The sequence below is a fragment of the Spea bombifrons genome, chromosome 10 (genome assembly GCF_027358695.1).
Source record: "Spea bombifrons isolate aSpeBom1 chromosome 10, aSpeBom1.2.pri, whole genome shotgun sequence".
Lineage (NCBI taxonomy): Eukaryota > Metazoa > Chordata > Amphibia > Anura > Pelobatidae > Spea > Spea bombifrons.
The window spans coordinates 7,484,882-7,510,256 of record NC_071096.1 but is presented as its reverse complement, the minus strand read 5'-3'; the positions used below and the strand labels follow the sequence as shown (position 1 = coordinate 7,510,256).

General features: G+C 41.8%; 4 protein-coding genes across 7 annotated transcripts; 3 read left to right on the top strand and 1 right to left on the bottom strand.

Annotated features, from left to right (window-relative positions):
* Positions 1-55: 55 nt before the first annotated feature.
* On the top strand, positions 56-7,727 carry TKFC (triokinase and FMN cyclase). Of its 4 annotated transcripts, none has more exons than XM_053449672.1 (18): positions 56-162; positions 1,285-1,317; positions 1,549-1,738; positions 3,168-3,278; positions 3,463-3,644; positions 3,919-3,997; positions 4,084-4,173; positions 4,603-4,637; positions 4,820-4,904; positions 5,087-5,176; positions 5,495-5,611; positions 5,798-5,914; positions 6,200-6,337; positions 6,430-6,536; positions 6,733-6,836; positions 7,069-7,102; positions 7,180-7,269; positions 7,357-7,727. In XM_053449672.1, the coding sequence occupies exons 2-18, from the start codon at positions 1,312-1,314 to the stop codon at positions 7,510-7,512; spliced, it is 1,731 nt and encodes a 576-aa protein (XP_053305647.1). In that variant the 5' UTR covers positions 56-162; positions 1,285-1,311; the 3' UTR covers positions 7,513-7,727. The 4 variants fall into 4 exon arrangements, with proteins under 4 accessions (XP_053305647.1, XP_053305648.1, XP_053305646.1 ...); XM_053449673.1 differs by having other exon boundaries at positions 134-223; XM_053449671.1 differs by lacking the exon at positions 56-162 and adding an exon at positions 589-714.
* Positions 7,728-9,827: 2,100 nt separating this feature from the next.
* TMEM138 (transmembrane protein 138) lies at positions 9,828-12,124 on the top strand. The gene is made up of 4 exons (XM_053449675.1): positions 9,828-10,009; positions 10,467-10,638; positions 11,354-11,429; positions 11,757-12,124. Exons 1-4 carry the CDS (start codon positions 9,882-9,884, stop codon positions 11,867-11,869), a joined length of 489 nt encoding a protein of 162 aa, XP_053305650.1. The 5' UTR covers positions 9,828-9,881; the 3' UTR covers positions 11,870-12,124.
* A 1,857-nt stretch (positions 12,125-13,981) lies between these two features.
* TMEM216 (transmembrane protein 216) lies at positions 13,982-16,943 on the top strand. The gene is made up of 6 exons (XM_053449676.1): positions 13,982-14,039; positions 14,693-14,709; positions 15,160-15,253; positions 15,720-15,812; positions 16,172-16,373; positions 16,641-16,943. The coding sequence occupies exons 1-6, from the start codon at positions 14,027-14,029 to the stop codon at positions 16,654-16,656; spliced, it is 435 nt and encodes a 144-aa protein (XP_053305651.1). The 5' UTR covers positions 13,982-14,026; the 3' UTR covers positions 16,657-16,943.
* A 1,965-nt stretch (positions 16,944-18,908) lies between these two features.
* Positions 18,909-21,114, bottom strand: LOC128467929 (trypsin inhibitor ClTI-1-like). Its single transcript, XM_053449677.1, has 4 exons — positions 20,989-21,114; positions 20,091-20,131; positions 19,621-19,730; positions 18,909-19,129 (listed from the first exon to the last, which is right to left on the bottom strand). Exons 1-4 carry the CDS (start codon positions 21,032-21,034, stop codon positions 19,084-19,086), a joined length of 243 nt encoding a protein of 80 aa, XP_053305652.1. The 5' UTR covers positions 21,035-21,114; the 3' UTR covers positions 18,909-19,083.
* Between the last annotated feature and the right edge of the window lie 4,261 nt (positions 21,115-25,375).

Genomic DNA, 25,375 nt, shown 5'->3' with positions numbered 1-25,375 from the left:
CTCTCTCAACAAACGAGATCAGGACTAGAGCGGCTGGACGAACCATAGAGTGAAGACCGGATAGGACGGCCGTGAATGTGACGGAGAGTGCGCAGTGATTCGGTGGACTACAAGTTCCAGAATTCAGCGCGCTGCCTGTTGGATGGCACATAGGTCATCGAGGTATGCCCAGCTGCTTGTGTGATTACATTAACCCTTTGAAGGGCTTGGAGAAGAGAGAAAGGTAGTGATAGGAACGTGTAAATACTTCAAAGGATTTAACAAAGTACAGGAGGGAAGTTTATTTCAAATGAAGAGAAGTGTTAAGATAAGAGGCCATAGTCTAAAACTAGAGGGTCAGAGGCTTAGATGAAGTTTTATTTTACTGAGAAGGTGGGAGATAGGTGGAACAGCCTCCCAGCAGAAGTGGTAGAAGGTAATACAGTGAGGGAATTTAAATATGGGAGAGGCATATGGCTCCTGAATCCGATTGAATAATTCATGGTAAGGATTGCGGTGGAGAGTTCGGATTTGTGACATGTCACGCTCGCTGCACAGCCACCTCCTTTGTTTTTCTGCCAGTTGATAAACCACCCATAATTGGTTTGTATAATCCACCCGCTGGCATCCACACGGTCACATGATCAGCCCTTCACACTGTGGACTGAGTTTAAAGTCCTCGCAGGACACATCTGCTCAGCGGAAGCCCCGGAGGTGACAGCTGCCCGCTGTTCTGTAAGCTCCGATTACCCCGTCTCTCTTCATCACTTCCATCTCTATGCACCCTGTCCTCTGACGCTGTCCTAGCGGTCCTAACTGCCCCTGTCCTGATCTGTAAATCACTGTGCAACCGTCCCTGGCTGTAAATCTCCGATACTCTGGTAGTGTTCTTGGTGCTCTGCGCCTCGGCTGTACCTTCGCATCCCACCCCGGATTATGAGTTCTTCCTGCCTCTGATCTTATCAGTTTCACCTGTTAGACTCCTATCGTCTTGTAGCACATCGTATAAAGCCAACCTCCTCTAACTAAGTGTATAAGTGACCGTTAGCTTCGTATATCCGTTTACGTGACGCTCTGCAGGTCCAGTACCTGTTCTAAGGTCCTGACTTCACAAACTGCTGTGACTATTTCGGCTCTGTGTATTGCGTCCTTGTTCCCCCCTCTAGATTGTAAGCTTTGCGAGCAGGACCTTCTTTACCAAATGTATCGGTTCTAGTTTTGGCCGACTCCAAGAATATATGATATGTAGGAAGCGCTGTATAAATAAAAGATCATGATAATAATAATATAAATTGTTCTTCACAGGAGCTGTCATCTGAAAAGGATTCCAAAATGGCGGTTTGTAGCCAATAGCTGTCTTTCTAGACTTTTCCCATCTTTCATGTTTCCTTTTGATCTCTAACCAGTTATCAATTTATATCCCAATCCAGCCGTCTCTCTCTTTTTATATGACTTCCCATATAATTGTTAGCACCTTTCCTATTGTGTCTTCTTCGTGCCACGTTTTGTTTCTGTATTTACCCCTATTTGCCCTGGACGCCGTAACTACAAAGATATCCCTGTTCTTAGGCCAGCAAGAAGCTTCTGAATTCGGTGACTGGCTGCGTGGACGATGCTCTGCGGGGACTGACGTCATGTTGTCCCGGTCTGCGCCTTCTCCAAGGCCACCGAGTGGTCCTCCGAGCAGATCTGGAAAGAATCGAGGGGCGCGTAGCCCTGTTGTCTGGAGGTGGTTCAGGACACGAGCCGGCGCACGCAGGTAGAGATCGTGCAAGAGGACGATCTTTGTGGTCCATTTCCATATGTGTGACATCATAAATGTGCAATATGTCGGAATACCCTGTGTGTTTACAGCTTTGCCTTTTTTTTAGCCGTGCCTTTGTGTCCGGGGACATTATAGAGAGCGGAGGTTAGTTGGCTGTAGCCCACGTCGCAGCAAAATCCATGTTTATAGTTTCCCCAGCGCCTGTCTCTTATCTGCCAGGCTGTCGGCCAGGGCAGCGCATGCTGGGAGGTGAACCCTGTGTCCTCGCTCACAAGTTGCAGCTTCTTTTTCTGGTATCAGTTACTGGCTCTGTTTAGAATAAGAGTAAACAAGCAACTTCTTCAACGTACGTCTCTCATGGTCTTATTTTAAACGGCCAACCCGTGACCTAGAACCGGACATCCAGAACCGTCTTCATTATCGCTAGTGATAGTGGCTCAATAGTGAGTTACAAAGATCTATTTGCAGACAGCACGTTCGGGTTGCCTCCTTGTTAGACAATTTCTTCTTGACGTTACAACTTGAATAAACCATAAGAAAAAGCTCATATGCTGCTGCTGTTTCGCTTTCATGTTTTATATTCCCCACTTCACAGAGATACACACAGACGTATAGATATGTAAGTACCCTACCGTGCAAACGTTTGGGGTCACTGAGCTGTTTTCATGGAAAACAAGGACATTTCTAGCTGTACCATAATTGCAGAAGAGTTTTCTAATGAGCAATTAGCCTTTTAAGCTTTAACCTGGATCAGTGAACACAACGTGCCATTGGAACACAGGAGTGATGGGAGTGATAAAGGGCCATTGGAACACAGGAGTGATGGGAGTGAAAAAGGACCATTGGAACACAGTTGTGATGGGAGTGATAAAGGGCCATTGGAACACAGGAGTGATGGGAGTGATAAAGGGCCATTGGAACACAGGAGTGATGGGAGTGATAAAGGGCCATTGGAACACAGGAGTGATGGGACTGATAAAGGGCCATTGGAACACAGGAGTGATGGGAGTGATAAAGGGCCATTGGAACACAGGAGTGATGGGAGTGATAAAGGGCCATTGGAACACAGGAGTGATGGGAGTGATAAAGGGCCATTGGAACACAGGAGTGATGGGAGTGATAAAGGGCCATTGGAACACAGGAGTGATGGGAGTGATAAAGGGCCATTGGAACACAGGAGTGATGGGAGTGATAAAGGGCACTTTGTAGTTTGTACACCGATGAAGATATCATTTCTAAGTGACCCCAAAGTTTTGAACAGTAGAGTTTTGAAGGTGCCGGTCAGTGTGAAATTCAGTAAAAAAAAAAGCAGCTTATTAATTATTTTACAATGAGAGTCCTGTCCTAAAATCAGAAATATTCCTCCTATATAACGGTATAATTATTATTATTATTATTATTATAATTATTATTTTCTTGCCAGGCTATGTTGGACACGGGATGCTCACGGGAGCCATTGCCGGCCCCGTCTTCACCTCTCCTCCAGTTGGCAGTATCGTGGCTGCAATCCAAGCTGTGGCCCGTGCAGGGGCAGGTACGGGCTATTCCGACATCCCCAAATCGTTATCCACGCCTGTACCTCCGTATTAAAACATCTTTCAGACCCCAACCCCAGATGTTTTCCCCATACACCCTGGATCCATTGTTCCTATACCCCATGCCGCCTTTTCATGTATTTTTGAGTTTTTGCTCCTTCTCCTCGTCCGTTTCGTTTCCAGCCGGTGTCCTGCTGATCGTGAAGAATTACACAGGTGACCGTCTCAATTTCGGGCTGGCTCTGGAGCGAGCGCGTAGAGAAGGGGTGGACGTGGAGATGGTTGTGATTGCAGATGACTGCGCATTCACCTCACCCAGGAAAGCCGGACGGCGTGGGATCTGTGGGACGGTGCTGATCCACAAGGTAAAACCCACAAATGGGAGACTGAGAAGGGGGAGATAAAGAATTGTGATGATAGAGAAACCCCAAAGCAAACTGCTCTGGGTCCGGAGGGAACCCGTGGGGTATTCAATAACAATAAACCCTCAGCTTTTGTCCAGGTGGAATACCATCCCATACATCCCATTCATTTTGTCTCATTTTTGCCACCCCATCCTGCCCTCGTTTGCTCCACATCTTTGACTGCAGTTGGCCGTATTTAGTGTCCTCATATCTTCCCTATCCTCTCTCTCTATAGATTGCAGGAGCATTGGCTGAAGAGGGCAAAAGTTTGCCAGAAATCCTCCGCACCGTGACGCTGGCCGCATCTAGGATGGGTAGGAGAAGAAGAATATTCTGCTCTTTATGTCGCTGCTGATCAGTGCAGATGTAATTCAGTTCTCTCATCTTTTTGCCCACGCAGGAACGTTGGGTGTCAGTCTTTCTCCATGCAGTGTCCCGGGTTCTGGGCCAACTTTCCAACTTGCTGCAGACGAGCTGGAACTGGGGCTTGGTACGGAAGCTGTCGGCATTAATATGCTGTCTTTTTACAGGAGACCATGGGATGTTATATGTGGTTTCGTTCCAGCCCTATCCTGCCCATTCTATTTAACTCTTTTTTTCTTATGCTCTGTGGTTCAGCCTTCTGCATGCTGTATTTAAATCCAACCCAGATGATAAGTGGCAAATTAATGTATATATCATAATATATATATATATATATATATCGTAATGGTCTACCTGCTTTTCTTACTGTGGGAACCCTTCGTCATGTAAGGCAATGTGGCAGATGAAGCCCCTTTAGGTGGTTTGACATCTGTCCTGCTTTTGATATTCCTTATTCTGATTTTTATTTTTTTGTGTAATGGTGTATATTTACAATTTATATATATATATATATATATATATATATGTGCTTCTGTAACGTGAATTTTCCATCTAGGTATACACGGAGAGGCCGGCGTACGCAGGGATAAGGTCTGTTCCCTTGGGTTTATTTAATTGTTTTGTATTATCCGTTGTGTATGTTTGAAAATGCATATTTTTTTTAACAGTTTTACACACACTAATGCGCTTTCCTTGACAAGGCTTTCGTATTCTTTTAATGGTGGGCCCTATTCATTAGGTAAGAATGTAAATGTCTCTCGTTGGCGCAACAGATGATGTCATCTGATGAAGTTGTGAAAATTATGATAGATCACATGACAGACCCAGCCAGCCAATCAAGAGTGGATGTGAATTCAGGTTAGTATCAGGTCCTGTCCACCTGGTGGGCTGCAAACGTCCCTGGTTAGAGGGTCATTGAATGGCAAAAGAGACCGATTCATATGTTCCTTCCACAGCAGCGTCCAATTTGTTGAGGTCACTTTTGCATTTTTACCTTTTATTTTCCTATATTCTGCTACAAATCGTTTTGGTCTCTCCAGGTGACTCTGTGATTCTGGTTGTGAATAATCTTGGGGGTTTATCCTGTCTGGAGCTTCAGATTGTTGCCGATTCAGCAGTACGTCTCTTGGGTAGGTATCTGAAAGTCAAGCCCATTCTACAACCTTCCCAACTCACTCCTTTTATCTGCACTCACTCACTCCTTTTACCTGCTCTCACTCACTCCTTTCATCTGCTCTCACTCACTCCTTTTACCTGCTCTCACTCACTCCTTTCATCTGCTCTCACTCACTCCTTTCATCTGCTCTCACTCACTCCTTTCATCTGCTCTCACTCACTCCTTTCATCTGCTCTCACTCACTCCTTTCATCTGCTCCCACTCACTCCTTTTATCTGCTCTCACTCAATGCTTGTGTTGTGATTTGCCGCAATGCTGGATTGTGTTCCAGAGGAGAGGGGAGTGATGATTGAGCGCGCAGTGCTGGGGTCCTTTATGACAGCGCTGGAGATGAGTGGAGTCTCTCTGACCATAATGAAGTCTTCTCAAGAAATCCTGAAGCTTTATGGTAACAAGTACTTTGTTCAATATGAGGTCTAGCGTCATATGTTGCTATCTGTGTTGTATACTGTTCAGTATAGCGCATGAGTTACTATGTTGAGGGTTTGTCCTCAGTTAAAGAGGAGATCCAGAGATGACCTTCCATGCCCATGTATAACGTATCTGCTTGCCCACGTGTGCTTCGTTTTCTCAGACCATGAAACTGCAGCTCCTGCTTGGCCCAGGGTCCCATGCATTCGGGTCACTGGCCAGACTCGCTGCCATCCATGTCCTCCAGAAAGTCCGCTACCTGAAGACCCTGAGCCAGATGGTGAGTTTTATTTATTTGTCTACCATATACATGGTGGCCATGTGTAGTAATGTATAGTAATGTATAGTCATTTTATTTTTCCACTCCACTGGAAGAAGACAAGGCTATAGAGCAATCTCTGAAGCCATCTGCCTGCTCCGCGCTAGCCCAGATGCCATGGCCACCTTTTAGTAGCATATTAAATCTATGAGGCATCAGCTTGTTTTAATAATAACGCATTGTAGGTAAAATGATGTCTGTACTCAAACGTGGGATATTACAGCACATATCATTTCCATTTGTTAGCCGAACGAGTGCAGGTCTACGTCCGTGTGCTGGGACACGTGTGTCGAGCTCTCCTTTCGCTGGAGGAAGAATTAAATGATTTGGATCGTGCAGCGGGAGACGGCGATTGTGGAAGCACGCATGCCCGAGCGGCACATGGTGCGTGGTGTAAGGTTGGGGGGTGTAAGGTTGGGGTGCTGTGTCTCGTGTGCTTTCCGTCAGCTGGCATCCTAATTGTAATATCTCTGCAGCCATCGAGGACTGGCTGAGTGGAGGGCATCTTCCCTCGCATCCCTCACGGCTCCTCACGGCTCTGTCTCAAGTCCTCCTGGAGAAGATGGGAGGCACTTCTGGCGCGGTAAGGGCACCGGCTGCAACAATTCTTCGGATAATGTTGATATTCAGAATTGATGCCATATTAAGAACCTATCCTCCAAAACACTTTAAATAAAGCAGGTCATACAAAATCGTAAGTTGTTGTCTGCAGTTGATTCCTAAGATGAGTTGTAGGTTTTTGCCAATGTGTGCTTGTATTTACTTACTTATTTTCACAGCTATACAGCCTTTTCTTGACTGCGGCGGCACGGCCTTTGCAGGATGACTCCAGCCCCCCAGCTTGGGCAGCTGCGATGGATGCTGGTATAGGAGCCATGAAGCGGTATGTATAGCAGAAGGTATGAGGAGGAACACGGTCGGCCGTTGATTTCCGTTTGTTAGCGCTTATATTTAAACGGATGGGATCATAAGTGGCTGTAATGGCCTCAAAAGAAAGGTCATCGGGAGAACAAGATAACTTTTAAAAGGTTAAAAGGTAACTTTTTAAAAGCGGGCAGGTTGTGGTTTGGTAGTAAAGTCTAAATGTGAGTGCTGATATTCGACTCTCTGCTTAGGTATGGAGGAGCAGAGCCTGGCGATAGGACCATGGTGAGTACATTTTATCCCATCGATAAAACATATGTGGGTCTTATTTGAGTTATGAGACGCGTTCCTCTTTTCTGTAGCTGGATTCTCTGTGTGCCGCGGGTCATGCTCTCCAGCCCCTGCGCGGTCCAAACTGTGATGTAATGCGAATCCTTTCTTCAGCCGTACAGGTGATGTTTGCTCATGCGCTGTCTCAGTTTTGCATTGATTTGGATAGCCGTGCAGCGTATAAAGCTCTGATTCTCGCTTCCCCGCAGAGCGCCGCTGCGGCTGCAGAGGACACCCGGCACATGACGGCAGGAGCTGGGAGAGCCAGCTACATCGGCTCATCCTCACTTAGTCGTCCGGACCCCGGCGCCGTGGCAGCTGCAGCTATTCTGAAAGCCGTGTGGGAAGGACTGGGAGGGAAGTGAGGATTCGGTATGTTTGTAAGCCCAGAATTAGTGTTTAGGAAGCACCAAGTCTGCAGGTTCTTTGGATCGTCTCATTTGGACACAGATTGACCATGCCAGGTCGACCTCTTTGACAGATCCGTGATAGTGGCAGGACTGGCTATATTTCTTAATTCCTGTATTTCTGAAGATTCCCCCTAATTGTGCGGTCTCAGTTGAATAAACACTTGATTTGAGGTTTTTTTTTTGTGATGGTGATGATTTTTGGCTATAGATGCAATTGAAGTTTGTATAAACTGTGTGACCATTTTTAACATTATTCATATACCATAAAAACGATACATTTACAACAAGTCCACTGGACCGGCGGAAGTGATTGCTTTCCAATAAAACACAATGATTTGTACAGAAACAGCAGAAATGTGTTTATTAATTACGGTAAATTGTGTATTGTTGTTATCTTTTATTTATATAGCGCCAACAATTCCCCCAGCATTTCTTACATTTCATACATTCAAAGGGTCCGACAAAACCAGAACCGACAGACGGAGCCGATACATTAGGTAAAGAGGGCTCCGCTTACAACGTAGAGGGAATGCGGCGTAGAGAAGAATAAGGTATGGAGAAAGAGGGAAGGTAACGCTGTCGATGAATTTATCAGTGGCAGATAAGTCCGAGCTGCAAAGATTGTTAACTTCCTGGAAGAAGTGGGTTTTGAGCTTTTTTTTTATATTGAGAGGGAGGGTGATAAAGAAGGATAGCGTTAGCGTGACGGGTCGAGTAGGAGAGTATTTGGGTAGCAGTATTATGGGGCATTACAGGTATATGTTATATTATAGGTTAGTACAAGGACTTTAACCGTGATTCTCGGGGTAACAGGGAATCATTAGAGGGATTCACGTAGTAGGGAAGCACAAGAAGAGCCTCGTGTAAGGAAGACAAGCCTACCAGCGCCATTTTGGATAGACTGCAGAGGAGAGAGTCCTCCAAAGTGTAAAATTCTTTTCAAAAGCAACTTGGTCTTTTGTTTTTAATGCTGTATATGCATATCTGAACTTTCTCAATGAGCTGACCCTGAAACCCTTCAAATATTAACCCTTAAGTAGCACATCGTGAAGATCCTACGGAGCAACTGACTAAATGTGTGGCCCAAATGTCTCCAATGCCAGCCCTCATGGAAAACTCGACTTGTTATTATGTGAAGATACACTTGAGTCACCTGCATTCAAGCAGGGATAATGACCATAACATACTGGAGACTTATACATGGTCACAGTGGGAAGAATAGGAAAATGTATCCTGCAAACATGTCACAGATTATATGTGGAGAGTATTTTTTAATATTATACTATTTAATAGGTACTCATAAATTAAATTAATGTTTAAATTAAAAAAATATATATAATATAATTAATATTTATGGCGTCTGTAAACAGTACTGCTGACTAATTATCCCTGAAAATAAGCAAGGTTTTAAAAAGTCCATCTGATCCTTTGCCCTAAATGGGCCGATTCCCAAAAGCAATATGGCCGCCAGGGTGATATGACGTAGAAGCTCGTCTTTCATTGGCTGAGAAGCTTCGCCGCGCCGGAATTCGCCGTGAACGGGTTTTTTTTGTTGTCACGTGATCCCACAGCTAATGGTTGTCATGGCAGCCGAAGCCCGAGAACTCCGCGGTGACTAAAGACGACCGGAAACACCGGGATTATTGAGGGTAGATTTGAACCGGGATGGTGAGGGATGATTTCGTTCGTGTGGGCTGCTTGTGCCGTGTTCTTTACGTTCCTCGTTAGTCTTAGCAACCCCCCCCCCTTTAGCTGCTAATAAACAAGCCCTCCCATACATACGGGTTCTCCCAGGACTACGAGTACCATAATCCTCAGACATGAGGAGTCTGGCTGAACATGATGGGAGTTGTCCTTCTAGCCCTGGTTACCATGCCATGTGCATATCCAGTCTCCACGCCACTTTGCGTGTCCTATTTTTGTTATTATGTTCTCTTTTCGTGCGTTTCTCACTATAATCGTTTAGCGAATGTTGTCCAGATTCCCGGGTGCATAGGGTAGAAATTTAAATGACAGAGAACCCAATTCATTTTGATTCTCCTTCCCTGTCGGTGGAGCCTTTGATGCCGGCAGCTAATGACATCTCTAATTATTTATTAGCCGACATGCTCAGTGTGTTTATCGTATCACTGGTGCGTTTTAATACAGAAATGGCGCCCTGTGTGTATCCTGTATAACCGTGAATTAGCGAGTAGCGGAGGACGCCTCCGCGGTTGCGCGTTTAATTGTCGGCACTGTCGGATGTCTCTGTCGCTGCTGTCTTTCTCCCGTCACCGTAATGTGTGTTCGTCTCATCCTGCAGGTCAGGCGGTTGTCGGTGAAGAATGCTCCAGCCCGGTAACTACAGCTTGGTTCTCTCTCTTCAGTTCCTGCTGCTTTTCTTCGACCTTTTTGTGAATTCCTTCTCTGAGCTCCTGCGCTCGGCTCCTGTCATCCAGCTGGTCCTCTTCATGTGAGTATCATCCGCCTGCCGCCATCAGAAAGCCTCCTGAACCAACCTTCGCCATACTTAGTCAGTATGCCCCATCCCAGCCCAACATGCATAACCCGGGGAAACTACCTACCTGTCTATCCCACACAAGGGACCGCAGAGATCTCTGTTTCACACCCGCCACCAATGGCAATACATGTTTTTAATGTAAAGCTTCTCCCAAAACACTTAATTCTCATGTGATGTAAAAGGAGAAACTGTAAGATTGTTGCCATAGACACTAAAAAAAATGTGTGTTTTTTTTCTTCATGTAATTAAACCTTCAGCAGAAAGAATAAAAAGACTTGCCTAGGATTTATTTGCTTAACATACAATGGATGTTTTGTCCAAGTGGAGCAACACCTTTAACGAAGCAGGGTGATGGTGGTAACCATTGGGGTCCGTGTTACTAGCTTTTCTTTGCTTTCATGTTTTTCAGACTGCAGGATGTGGGAACTCTTTTTGCAGCAATCGTCCTCTTCCTTATGCTGTTCAACACGTTCGTATTCCAGGCCGGGCTTCTGAACCTTCTGTGTCAGCGGTTCCAGGTCACCGTCCTAATGTGTGCTCTCTACTTGGCCCTCAGCGTGTCCCTGCACGTCTGGATCATGGTGAGACCCCTTTATAATGTTAAAAAGTGTCTGTCTAGTTACATTCATCTCATATCTACATGTTGCAAATATGTCCTAAACAACACTCTTTGCCTGGATTATTATTTTCTTATTTATTGTTCTGTATAGCGCCATCATATTCCACAGCGCTGCACAATGGGTAAAGAGGACATTACTAGTATATAACGTAACACTGTGACTTACAGAAACAAGAGGCGAGGAGAGCCCTCCGTAAAAGAGCTTACAATCTAGAGAGAGTTAGGGTGTATTGCGCAAGAGGTAAAAGTGCCTCTGTTAGGGATGGAGCAGCCGCACTAGTATAAGGATTTTCTGGAGGCAGGAGAGGGACTAGGAAAGGTGAGCTAAAGGAAGATGGGAGGAAGGCAGGTGATGTGTACGTTCGTAGGCGTCCTTAAAGAAGTGGGACTTGAGGGATTTTTTTTTTTTGAAAGACCAAAGGTAGAGAGCAAGACGGATAGACTGTGGGAGAGCGTTCCAGCGGATAGGGGCAGCCCTTGAGAGAGATATATATGGCAAGGTAGGAATAGAAGGGAACGGTTTTAAAATTGGGTATTACATATAGCTCTTCTCAACTTCATTTCTATAGGCATTTCACCAAAAGCTGTTTGCTTAGGCATTGCTTTAACATGACCTATAATAAGGACACTGTTACCAAATGATGGCAGAATAGCTGATTTCAGTTTGTTCTTTCTAGAATCTACGGTGGAAAAATGAAAACACCTTTATCTGGTCTGACGGACTGCAGGCTTTATATGTGCTGCAAAGATTTGGTAAGTTAGCACACGTACAGCACAGCGTTCTCACTAAGCGCAGCAATCAGCAATAAAAGACTTACCATTAAAAAATACTTCTAATACTGTATGTCGCACAGCACATTTTGTAAAGGATTGCTTATAACTGTAGCCATTCAAGACTACTCGCCTTAGAGGGAACACTGGGGGAATTGTCTGTGTTTGGCCTACAGGAGTTGGATGCTGTATTCATAGACCCAATAAGAGTCTGTCTGGAGAGCAGAGACTCGGGCATATGGTGGTGTAGGTGTTGTATACCCTTTTACCTGCCTTTACCTTTAATGCTTTCCTAACGTGTTCTGACAGCGGCGGTCCTGTATTTCTACTTCTACAAGAGGACAGCTCTGATCCTGGGAGATCCGCGGTTCTACCGTGACTCCCTCTGGCTGCGCAAGGAGTTTGCAAGAATACGCGGATAAAACTCTGCATTGGGGATGAAAAGTGTAATCTTATGGCTGGATCACCGTGGGAGCAGCAAATACCATGCGTATTGACATGCATGGTCCAACGTGTTACATCCCTTCCGTCATATGAGGCCAGTAGATCAGATACCAAGTAGTATTACTAAACACAAAGTATCATGTTTTACAGACCTCTTTATGACTTCTTTATGGCCACTTTTGTTTTTACAATAATATATTTTTAAAGAAAAGCTTGGTTGTCAAGAAATAAAATATTTGACACCTTAAATTCCTCATTACAAAAAAGAGATTTTTCCCTGGCTTTCTGAAACGACATGAATAGCATTTGTTTGTGAAATAGTAGTTAAAATTAAATTTGCCCAGAGAAATAATGTCATCGTCATTCACCAAGTCATGAGATGATACATTCAATCTCCTTCCCATACTGCATTGTGATGTTAATGAAATGGAATATTTGAAGTTGAATGCAGTGCGTAGTTTAGTGAATCTACCCCTTGCATCCCTTTGAAGTAGGGTGATTTTTATAGCAAAAAAAGCCAAACTGCCTTGTTTGGTTTTTGTATCGAATACGCCAAACTGCAGTTATTAAACGTTTACATTCGGAAGACGATGTTAGCATCATCCATTATGTTTTTATCTTCTAGAATATACTGCTGATTATGTTTGATCCAAGATTTTTTATATGGTATACTGTCTAAAAAAAATTAATGCAGTGCAGCACTCTAGTAGAGCGTGTAGGAGAGAGAATCTAGGGACCCCTGGAAGTGCGAGTTGTAGTTCGAGCCACCGAAGGGCACCGTAAATGGCTGTTTGTCGCCACCTTGTGATGTTTTTGGGGTGTTACACCATCCTGAAATATTCTTAAACTAACAAATAGTTAATATGCTTGATACACACACACTACCGTTCAAAAGTTTGGGGTCACTTAGAAATGCCCTTGTTTTGAAAGAAAAGCTAATTTTGTCAAACATGGAATGGATCAGAAATCCAGAGCAGACGAGGTTAATGCTGTAAATGACTATTGTAGCTGGAAACGGCTGATTTTTAATGGAATATCTTCATAACCGTACAGAGGCCCTTTATCACTCCCATCACTCCTGTGTTCCAATGGCACGCTGTCTTCGCTAATCCAAGTATGTTATGCGTTCCATACCTTTGGGGGCTTATGATACAAATTACAGAAGCAACCATTTTAAATATATTTTGCATAACTGAATCGTTTTCTATGAATGTTTGTTGTATTTATTTTTGTAAAGATTTACAGGTTCTTAAAAATGCATACAGAAAAATAAAAACAATGGTGTTTGTTAATATTATTAGTGTTTGTGTGAGTTTTTCCCGTGGCTCCTAGACTCAAAGATCAGTAGGCTCCTGGCATTTGGTTGCTTATGCCCTGCGTGCCAGCTGTTTCAGCCATTCTTCAAATATCTGTCTGGATCTGTGGGAAAAGAGAGGACCCTGTGTGTCAATACAGGACACTACGTGGGAGGTCCACATGCACATCTTTTTTACAATATTGGTAAATATGACATTGTCCTGCTGGTGGGTAGAAGCAGGTGCTTTTTGGATCCCAGGTGGAGCATCTAGGTGGAGGTCACCTGCTTGGGGTATACCATCATTATTTTGGAGGATGAAAGGCAACTGATCATTTATGCTCTATAATAACTTAAAAACTAAAATTTTGCATGTGTGTGTGTGTGTGTGTATATATATATATATATATATATATATATATATATAATGTGTGTGTGTGTATGTATGTATATATATATATATATATATATATATATACACACACATGCGCACACACATCGTATGTAATGTATTACTACAAAGGCAAGTGAAGAGTTATCCACAAACTATATGGAAGCCTGGGGCATAGAAGCAGGTGCCGGTCAGCATGCAGTAGCCAGGCATGGCTCCGGGATATGATGTAGCAGCAGATATTATTAAGATCTTCATATAAATAGAATTTACAGCAAATTCAATCACAGTTTATTTTGTATAATTCGTTGTAATTCGTCGTCGTTCAGCAGACGAAGCAACAGCTGACAGCAACTCAACGCTAGTTCCGCCCAGCTCGCTAGTCACGTGACGTGGAGCTTTGCTGCGGTATCCAGGAAGTGGCGTCACTAGCGTCCTTGGAGCAGCAATATGGCGCCCAAAGGTGAGCAGTCTCTACCGATCGCTACAATGCGGCAGATCAATAAACGCTGCAGAAATAACACGTCCCCTCCTTAGTAGAAGCGTTTCGCTTGAGGCTTAGAACGTATGATCTTACAGTTCATGTGTTTATTTCACGTTATACATCAGGTTCTAGAACCTTCATGTAGAAAACAATATAGTAAAACGGTAAATGAGGGTTATGCGTTATTATGAGTGTGTGTAGACTTATATATAGTCATATTTACAGAGAGAAATTCAGGGGCACCGTGCCACATGTGGAGCAGATACCTAAAACATTCCATTGGTTTCCATGGTAACTGCTCCACATTTTACAGGTTGCCTGAGAGATTGTATATTATACATAGACACTTTCTGTGCCAAATAATGACACCAACAGACCTCCCAACATTTCAAACAGCTCAGGTCACATGGATAGCTACGTGTATGACATTTATAAACATGGTTGAACATTACAGCGTGTAAAGCTTTACGTTCCTAGAAAAGACGGGCATCAGGAAAAGGGGACCGAGGGGTAAAGACAAAATCATTGTAGGTTCAGAAGAGAAACCAGGGGGGTTTGGGTACCTGAAGGTGGTACTCGGGAGGTATACATTACAGTACGGTCATCTAACTAAGACTTTGCTTGTTCCACAGGCAGAAGACGCGGTGTTGTATCCTTCCTTCAGTTAAAGTGACAGGCAATCACTCTGGCCCAGTCGGCATGGGTTATGGGTTAACCAGATGTCGTTGCCACTTTTTTGGCCTTTTATTCCATTTAGAACAGGACCGGCCAAAGAAAAGTCTATAGCACTTGTTGGTCTGACAGACATTGGGAGATACTGTAATCATAAGAAAAATAGTTCTTCTAGAGAAGAACCAATTGATCCCTGTGCTATTGCCCATTCCTCCATCACCAGAGTAATAAGTATATAAGTAACACATATTTATATAGTTACAAACAATACCCATATACATAATGAAATGTTTTTTATCTGAAGAGGTAAGTGTTCCTACCTAATTCTATACTAGTGACTTCTCAGCATCATGCCGCTTGATCCTCTGGTTGTATTTACTAAAATATGTGCTCTCCTTTTTAATGATTATTCCTTTACAAAAATCAGCTCTCCTCCACCCCTCTTGAAATCCTCTTCTTCCTAAATGGTTGGTACTGTGCCTCCTACTTCCTAATCGAGGCTCTCGTATTCCTGTATAAAGGTGAGTGTGCGGCGTTTGCCCGTGATGATCGTCAGGAGATGTATTCGTTTTCTCATCACTGTGATTGCAAACCATAAGCAACTTGATGTAAAACAGAGAAGCCGGGTTTCTTAAAGGGACAGTACCAGGGCTTGTATAACGTTCTCCAGGTTGCATTTATTAAAATGTAGTTTAGTCCATGCAAAATGGTCTCCGACATGCAATAAATATACAGATTGTGGCTTTAAAGTAGTTATTTGTTGCCTCTTCTTCCTTCACTGTGCTGTTTACTCTTAGCAGTAGTATAAAATCTACAGTATCAGGCTAAAACAATCCTCTCCTGATCCTATTATGGATCCCATACACACTCTTTTTAAAGACAGATATACCCCGTGTTACGTGTCATACCATCCTAGGGGCGAGTGATGGTCCATGGTGCGCACACTTTGAAGAGCGCTCTTTTTAATTGTCTTTCTTTTGTTGACAGGGCTGATTCTACCTTATCCCACATCTAACCTGGTTCTGGAGGTGGTGATGCTAGTTCTTTATCTTGGTATTGAAGTCACACGTTTATATCTAGGTGAGATGTTTTTGGTTGGCAGGTGATCCCCGTGGGAAGAACAATATTAATGAATTAATAAGGACATTTTGGATTTCCATTAATATTATTTTGGGGGGAGGGGGTTCATAGAGTCCTGTCTTTTTTGTTGGCTGGAGTTATGTAATAATTCCCCTGTAGCCAATACAATACTGCCTTCCCAAGTTCGGTATGACAGCTTTTTGTTCTAATATGAAAACAATATCATACATAAAAATGTCATTTTCCTTTAGCATGCACACTCATCTATACTGTTTGTGCCTTACTATGGTTAACAGCTCTTTTGATGGACTGTATAGATGTATAGATATATATATATACCTGTCTGTTCTGTGCGGCAGGTTGTCGGGGTAACCTTTGTGAACGGAAGCTGCCCCTGGTGGTGAGTGTGGGTCTCACTGTCCCAGCTGGAATGATGGCGTTATATTTTCTGCTACTTCAGACGTACGCATTGCGCCTGGAGACCGTGCTGAGCTGTATCCTCTTAGTTTTCTACGGCTTGGAGGTCATACTGAGTGTTACTGCTCTGATCACGTTCTGCAGGTAACGTCACGGTCGCATGGTTCATTGCACTAATCCCTCCAAGTTCTAAGGTCTAGACCCTCTTACATCCCTAGTTGTTACCTTTCATTTCTTTAAATTATATATATATATATATATTATTTGTAGCCTATATATTTTGTTTTCTTCCTCTTGTTATTCCCTCTGTTCAGCATACTCATAGTCTCCTATCCAAGAATGTCAACCATAATACCAGTAAACAGAACTAGTTTAACTCATAATTTTAAATCCTGTTGCTCTTGTCCGCAGAGATCCATCCTACTGAGTGTTTGAAGAACAACAGGACGCCCCTCTTGGTCTCCTGAATAACCCTCCTCTGTTTGCTGTGCAAATCATCAGGGTCCTGACATCTCCAAGACCCTCATTCACTATGCTGTGAAGTTTTTTTTTTTGTTTTTTTTTTCCTTTTTCTGCAGCTCTGTGTAAGCCACCATAGCGTGGCAACTGTCTGTGTGTTTTAGAGGTGAAGATGTGTTTTTATTTCACTGCTGTGTATATTACTTGTGTACAAAAAAAATAAAAAAAAAATATTTTTTGTAAAATAAAAAAAAATTTACATATTTTTAGGATTATTTTTTATTTATATGCAAAAAATACTTCCATTCACAAACGTACTCATATAGTACCATCTATTGTCCAAGCGTTAACACCTTCTTCAAGAGGGATATTCATGCTGGTCTATATTTGGATAAAACTACATTCTACCAGGATCTCCGTGCCCCGGTGATGCCCGCCGTTAAGTAGCTTCCGTCCCTACGGACGTACAGTATCCTCTTTGGTAACTGAATAAGGTGGCTTTCTAAAACAATGAGAGTAGATAGACTGAAGCCTTATCCGTACAAACTAAAACCAGCCCAGCCAGATAATACAGTCCCTTCCGCAGCTTACAATTACCTAACCGTGGGGATCATCGTGCTTCCTCTTCAGTCTCCATGATGTTTCCATGTCCAGTTTGTCTCCTTGTGCTAGGAAGAATTGGTCACTGGAGAAAATGCCCCCATGTCCTGTACAGATTAACGCAGGGGTGAGATACAACATACCTCGTCCGTGGCTTCTTCCATGTTGCATTCATCTCTTGACAGACAAAGCACACATGTTATACGTGGACAAGATTCTTTAGTGATACATAACTGCATTTGGGATCCATTGATATCATACAAAAGATTATTTATATGGAGATCTGCACTTGTCTCTAATAGTCCTTGAAGGTTTACTAGAACTGTATTTTCACAGGCAATCCAAACTGTGTCTGATCAAATATTAAAAGAGAACAGAACAAAATTAAAAGGTGAAACTAAACAGATAGTGAAGATCTCTTTTAATAGAGGCCCTTTAGGTGATGGCCGCAGTGGACAGGATATAATTATTCTTGAAAAACTGTCTCTCATCTCTCCGTATCAAGCTCCCTTTAGTTATTCATGGATTTGGGAGGCGGTTGCACTCCTGTATGGCGACTTTCCAAAAGAAGACAGACAGTTGTGTTGGAGTTTTGAATGATGATAGCTGCTCATCTCTATGGTGATTTTTTTCATAAAATGAATGGTTTTTTTTAAAAAAAAAACAGAAATCTATGAAAAATAGGTATCAAGGTGAAGGGTTTGTAGTGTGACATCACCTGAGCCACCATGATCTACCTAGACAGACCAAATTGCTGCGTAGTGTAGACTCACCACTTCAGTCTTTCTGGATGTCATGTGGAAGGGGAGGTGGCGGAGACAACGTCACTGATGATTTCTCTATCGTCTGGAGCAGCTTGGAGGTCAATATATGATAATATTTACAATGCGTTGAGAGGGTATATTTTGTGTGTTTAGTGTTATCCAGTGATTTAAATAATTATCTGTTTTTTGGAACTTTTTAGCAAGTAATATTGTGTAATGTAAGTGTTCATCCTGCTGTGGTTGAAGACCTTTTTTCAATGGCACCTTGAATGAATCAGACCGGATTCTATGAGCCGGTCACCATCACATAGCTGTAGGATCGGTTGTGGCGAAGCTGATGCCTCTTGGTCTTGCCCAAAAAGTAAGACCTTCTGGATTTAAGTATTCACTCTGATCTTGATGACATTGAGTTTTGTGATAAACCCTTATGTCCACAGATGAAAATATCATTTTAGAGTGCATACAATGGATAAAATGACATTACTTTATGCATCCTTTACAACATCTGTGGTCCCTGTCCGGCCGGACCTTTCTGTGACCTGTCCTACCTCATTAACCCTAAACTATACCACATTTTGGCTTTAAAGCACAGGAGATAAAGGTTTGTGGGTATAATACCTACTGTCCCTCTCCCTCTTGGCATATCCAAGAACGTTTGACATTGAGCGTTGGGTCCAACAGATGTATTTTTTGTATAGAATGAAATAATAGTGTAAAAAAACACACATTTTACTCTGCTTCAATACAGAATTCCTGAGGTTTCTGGAGGCATCTTTAGTGGTGCTGGGACACTAAGCGTCAAAAAAAAGTTTAGCGTTGAGCATCTCAAACAACAAATGTAAAAAAATACCAAATATTAAACATTATTTTATTTTTATTAGTCTGCATTTGTACTTTGCATATAACATTACTTTAAAGCAGGGTCAAAATTAACACAAAACGGATTAGGAATTAAAGTTTTATTGCAGGAAAAGACGCTTGGCTGACCGTTTCATCTTCGGGATTGTTGGGTACGAAGACTTTGTTTGCAGTCAGCAGCGTCCATTATGTTTAATTAGGACTCTCTCTGATCTGTGCCTGGAATAGAGAAAATCCTTTATTCTGTGACTCAATTATAGCAAAAGTGTGAAAAGAAAACACAAATTGTCTTCAATAGCAGGAAATAAATGTATAATTTAATTATGATTTGTGTCTGGGTCCCTAATCAATCTATTAACATGGTGAATAATTGGGACACGTGTTGGACATTTGGATTGTCCTCAATACTTGGCCACTGTTAGGAAATTCTGTTATTTAAGGGAGACAGAAGGGGGGTGGCGCCAGATGTAAATATGGGCGGGGCTAGAATCCAAAAGTTGATAAAGGGGCAGGAAGTAGGTGGGGCCGCGGGGCAAATTCAGGGTGATTTTCTTTAATAAATCTACATTTTGTGTTTGATATTAAAAAAGTAACATAATTTAATGCAAATCCAACCAAAGTGAAACAAAGTCATATAGTTTTGCACCGTATATATATTTAACCGTATATATATATATATATATATATATATATATATACACCCCCCTTACCTATTTTCCATACATAGCTGACATTCGCTTCCATAGTTGTATCCGTCCGTCCCACACAGCGGTTTATATTCATCCTTACACGGAGCGTTCGTGTATCTGGAGCACACAGGCTGCACAGACACACAAAAAACAATGATTATTACGGTAATTCACCTAAAAAGGCTCATATTTACATACAATCAAAATTAAATATTAAACACAAGTGTGAAAAGAACAGCCAAGTATTTAGAATTTGCCTTATTAGTACTTTTGATCTGTCACATTTTCCAAATTGTATCAAAAGTGTCTGCATATAGAAATAAGCAGTATATATATATATATATATATATATATATATATAAATAGATAGATAGATATACGGTATATCTTACAAGCAGCTGCTCAAGCAGTTCACATCATTTTAAAAATATAGAAATCCAGTATTTTTATTCATCCAGTATTTTTCTCAAATCTTATGTTTCTATCCTTACCTCTACAGGACTCATCACATTTGCTGTGGTTAATACAGCCCCTGTTAAAAGAATTTACACAATCCGTTCATAAAAGCTAATCCCAGAGAAAATTCAGTATTTTAAGGGAAAATGATATATATATATATATATCTGCTTTTCCTCTGCATTTAAACTAGTGCTGGATCCAGACATCAACATGCTCCCTTGTCTTTTAATAGAAATAGAAATAATTATTATTAATATTTATTTATTAGGACAGGCATTTAAAGTAACATATAAATGTTACTTTAAATTACTGCCCTAATATATAAATAATAATCATCATCATCTAATATATATATATATATATATATATATATATTGTTGGGGTAAATATATAAATAAGTTGCGTAAAACAATGTTTCATTTAAAAAAAGGTTTTCCTTGATAAAACATCTGTGACTTTACAGTTGGAATAATATACATATATATATATATATATATATATATATATATATATATATGTGTGTGTGTATGTACAGTATATACATATATATATATATAGTATATGTGCTATATTCATCGTTATTGTTTATCATCAAGCCATATCTGCTAGCAACACTATCTTTTAAACCTGGATGGGAGAACATCAGAATCCAATAAAAACACATCTTTTGCCTAAAAAAGAATTAAAACTTGAAACATTTAAAACAAACGTTAAAAATAAAATACAAAACAACAAAGCACGCGGTTTTAAGAAGAGGAAAATCTGTGTGTTATGCAGATAATTCCGATGGGTTTATTAGTAATGCCCAGCCAGGCACGGGCACACTGGACGGAAATGAAAGGTTTAAGGGCGGCGGGCACACTGGACGGGCTGAGCGGGTCTTATCTATCATCGGATTCTATGTTTCTATGTTACGGTGTTCTAGGTTACCTGCGATCAGGCTGAAAACCAAGACCGTGAGCAGCGAGGAACCCATGCTTGTCGGAAGGCACTTTGTGCAGAACCCTGGCGTCCGCACCTTTATACGACACTCAATGCAACGTCTCGCTTCCTCGTTCCTTCCTCGCAAGCATTATATGAGGGATTTACAACCTTTATCGACAGACCATGAAAACTGATAAAATCTTTATGTCGCCGTTCGCAAACACGCATAACTCAACAGCGATATCTTATAGGTTCGAGGACGTGTGTATATATGTATATAAGTATATATGTATATAGGTATATAGGTATATGTATACATTGCATACATTAAATAAGGTTTTGGTAGCAGTATAAACTGCTTTGTGTGCCCACTACGTAGGAGGTGAGAGTCGGTTCTCACCCTATTGAGAGTGTGCCTTGACGTGGCGGGTGAGCTTAATTATGCTTTGGCCAATTCATATAACCAAAACCTCTCATTTATATTATGTTTATATATTTGTTGCCAACTTTATTAGGGTAAGAAGCGCAGACAGTTTTTGTTTTTTGTATACATTGTACAGCCAATACACTGTTTCTTGCAGCATGCTTACACCTGTTTGGTAGGCCTCGTATTACACATTTGTATTATTTGAGCCTGAGACTAGCTTAGCGCACCGACACTTTTTTCTTTTCCCTATATGTATACATTGGTCTGTAAATGGTTGGCCGCATTTTGTGTTTCTTTTAATTCATTCGGTCCTTTATACTGACAGACTACCAGCCACATAGGTGCCAACTGTCCTGAACTTGCTTGGATTTACTTGGGAATTGTTGGGAAAACGTATTCAGGACAGAGCCATTCAGTTTCATAAAAAAGGTACTTTAATGGGGAGGAATAATCACGCAGATGCTGACAACAAGAAGTTAGGATGCCTTCACTCATTGTATTAAGTGGCTCTAAAATATGTAAGCCTATTGCTGTAGTGTTTTACTCTATAAACATGATTCGCTGGGTTTATTTATTGTGTAGAAATATGAAAAAGGCAGATTATTAATTATCACGTGGAATAGTTTGAACCTTTACCCCGATCTGAAGGATATCGCTAATATTTACAAAGATTCCCTGTGGTTCCCGCGTGGCGGTATCTGGTTATGGATTACATCCTAAGCACCAAATCAATCACCAGGGGAAGCAAATCAGCCGTCGGCTTTTATTAGCGATTTTTCAAGAGTCATAAAATACATCGATAACGTCAGTCTGAGCGGAGACGGTGCCAATCTACTTTATTTTCAACTGCATGGGAAACATCAATATATTAACGTAAATTATATGTGAATAAATAATCGTTTCTAGGATTAGCTCTTATGATAAACACTGCCATAAATGATGTTTCCAAATCTGCATTTAGTTCCATACCCAGACAGACACACATACACATAACCACACATACTTACATACCCAGACAGACACACATACTAACGTACCCAGACAGACACACATACTAACATACCCAGACAGACACACATACTAACATACCCAGACACACATACACATAACCACACATACTAACATACCCAGACACACACACATACACATAACCACACATACTAACATACCCAGACAGACACACATACACATAACCACACATACTAACATACCCAGACACACATACACATAACCACACATACTTACATACCCAGACAGACACACATACTAACGTACCCAGACAGACACACATACTAACATACCCAGCCAGACACACATACTAACATACCCAGACACACATACACATAACCACACATACTAACATACCCAGACACACACACATACACATAACCACACATACTAACATACCCAGACAGACACACATACACATAACCACACATACTAACATACCCAGACACACATACACATAACCACACATACTAACATACCCAGACAGACACACATACACATAACCAGACACACATACTAACATACCCAGACACACATACACATAACCACACATACTAACATACCCAGAGAGACACACATACACATAACCACACATACTAACATACCCAGACAGACACACATACACATAACCACACATACTAACATACCCAGACAGACACACATACACATAACCACACATACTAACATACCCAGACAGACACACATACACATAACCACACATACTAACATACCCAGGCACACACACATACACATAACCACACACATACTAACATACCCAGACACACATACACATAACCACACATACTTACATACCCAGACAGACACACATACACATAACCACACATACTAACATACCCAGACACACATACACATAACCACACATACTAACATACCCAGACAGACACACAGACACATAACCACACACATACTAACATACCCAGACACACATACACATAACCACACATACTAACATACCCAGACAGACACACATACACATAACCACACATACTAACATACCCAGACACACACACATACACATAACCACACACATACTAACATACCCAGACACACATACACATAACCACACATACTTACATACCCAGACACACACATACACATAACCACACATACTAACATACCCAGACACACATACACATAACCACACATACTAACATACCCAGACAGACACACAGACACATAACCACACATACTAACATACCCAGACAGACACACACATAACCACACATACTAACATACCCAGACAGACACACAGACACATAACCACACATACTAACATACCCAGACAGACACACATACACATAACCAGACACACATACTAACATACCCAGACAGACACACAGACACATAACCACACACATACTAACATACCCAGACACACATACACATAACCACACGTACTAACAGACACACACACATACACATAACCACACACATACTAACATACCCAGACAGACACACATACACATAACCAGACACACATACTAACATACCCAGACACACATAGACGTAACCAGACACACATACTAACATACCCAGACAGACACACATACACATAACCACACATACTAACATACCCAGACAGACACACATACACATAACCACACATACTAACATACCCAGACACACACTGACATACCCAGAAAGAAACACATATCCAGAAACCCATGTAAGGGCCGGCCCTGTTTATCATCCTGTATAACATCCCATGACCTTTAAGACATGTGACACCCCAAAAACTTCCCCAGTAGGCAGGCCTTGACTGGCCATCCGGCAAATGCCTGCCAGGCCAGTGGCCAATAGAACTAAATACTTCCCTGATCTGCCGCTCTGCCCACCGTATACGCGCGGCGGCTCGCGGTGCGAGTATAAAAATTGGAATATGTGTCCATGTGTACCCAGCCGGTTGAGGCCCGTACAACGTTGGCCACCGCTGGCCTTAAAGCGCCGGCCCTGGCGATACGCGGTGTGTTTTATGATTCCGTAACCTTGCTCACAGACATTATTTGTGGCCGCCTGCTGCTTTGCAGACAATATATAACGCTACCTAAAATGTTTAAGACCTGGGGAGATTCAGACGGCAAGGTTACAAGAAATTACTCTCGGATTTTATGCATCAAGTTACGAGTCCTCTTTACTACCACGCCAAGGATGCAAACGACACGTTTCAACACGTAATACGAAGGCTCATCACACACGCCAGTGTTAAGATAATAAGTAATCTAGTTAAAAAGGTAATTTCCCAAGATGTCCTTGATCCCCAAAGTGAAATAACCAGAAAATCCACCAAAAACCCCGCACACGGAAACAAGCTACGCACGAGGAAACATGCTATGCTTGAATAAGTCAGAATAAGCCCCTGTTCACACGACTTGCCCCATGTTTTAACGTGTCGCTCTTCATATTAGCTCCCCTGGCTCTAGCTTCTGTATTATTATTATTATTCATTGTTTTATATGGCACCGTCATATTCTGTAGCGGTGTACAGTGAGTATTACCCTGCTTGCTGCCCCCAATGGTTGTTAATTATTCTTATTTATCGTTCTACATAGCGCCACCATATTCTGCAGTGCTGTACAAAGGGTACAAGGAGAAGTATATATATAACATAACAATTAGACTTACAGAGTGAGGAAGGTCCTGCTCAAAGGAGCTTACGATCTAAAGGTCATCATTATCAATTACATCTTTCTGTCCTATTTAACAGGGTCTGTGTAGAGAAAATACTTTCTTACCGTTAAATGATTATACTGTTTTGGATAATAGCAAAGATACAAAAACTATGATAATAACACACTGACGTTTTAGCCATAAAAACGTAATATGTTCATATGCTAAGTTATCGACTGTAAGCCGATATAAAAGGAGATTTATGGCGTTATAACCACTGTCAGATTGCTTCCTTATTTCGTCGGTGAAGTATGTGGATTGATGAAGTTT

Bases quoted from the DNA above. Each gene is read 5' to 3' on its own strand.
- TMEM216 (XM_053449676.1), top strand. The intron at 15,254-15,719 runs GTGAGTGTGCGG...TTTTGTTGACAG, and splicing joins TCTCGTATTCCTGTATAAAG to GGCTGATTCTACCTTATCCC. The intron at 15,813-16,171 runs GTGAGATGTTTT...TCTGTGCGGCAG, and splicing joins AGTCACACGTTTATATCTAG to GTTGTCGGGGTAACCTTTGT.
- TMEM138 (XM_053449675.1), top strand. From the start codon at position 9,882: ATGCTCCAGCCCGGTAACTACAGCTTGGTTCTCTCTCTTCAGTTCCTG. The intron at 10,639-11,353 runs GTGAGACCCCTT...TGTTCTTTCTAG, and splicing joins CCCTGCACGTCTGGATCATG to AATCTACGGTGGAAAAATGA. The intron at 11,430-11,756 runs GTAAGTTAGCAC...GTGTTCTGACAG, and splicing joins ATATGTGCTGCAAAGATTTG to CGGCGGTCCTGTATTTCTAC.
- TKFC (XM_053449672.1), top strand. The intron at 1,739-3,167 runs GTAGAGATCGTG...TTTTCTTGCCAG, and splicing joins ACACGAGCCGGCGCACGCAG to GCTATGTTGGACACGGGATG. The intron at 5,612-5,797 runs GTAACAAGTACT...TCGTTTTCTCAG, and splicing joins AGAAATCCTGAAGCTTTATG to ACCATGAAACTGCAGCTCCT.
- LOC128467929 (XM_053449677.1), bottom strand. From the start codon at position 21,034: ATGGGTTCCTCGCTGCTCACGGTCTTGGTTTTCAGCCTGATCGCAG. The intron at 20,132-20,988 runs GTAACCTAGAAC...TTCTTTTAACAG, and splicing joins GGTTTTCAGCCTGATCGCAG to GGGCTGTATTAACCACAGCA. The intron at 19,130-19,620 runs GTAAGGGGGGTG...TCTCTATTCCAG, and splicing joins CAGCTATGTATGGAAAATAG to GCACAGATCAGAGAGAGTCC.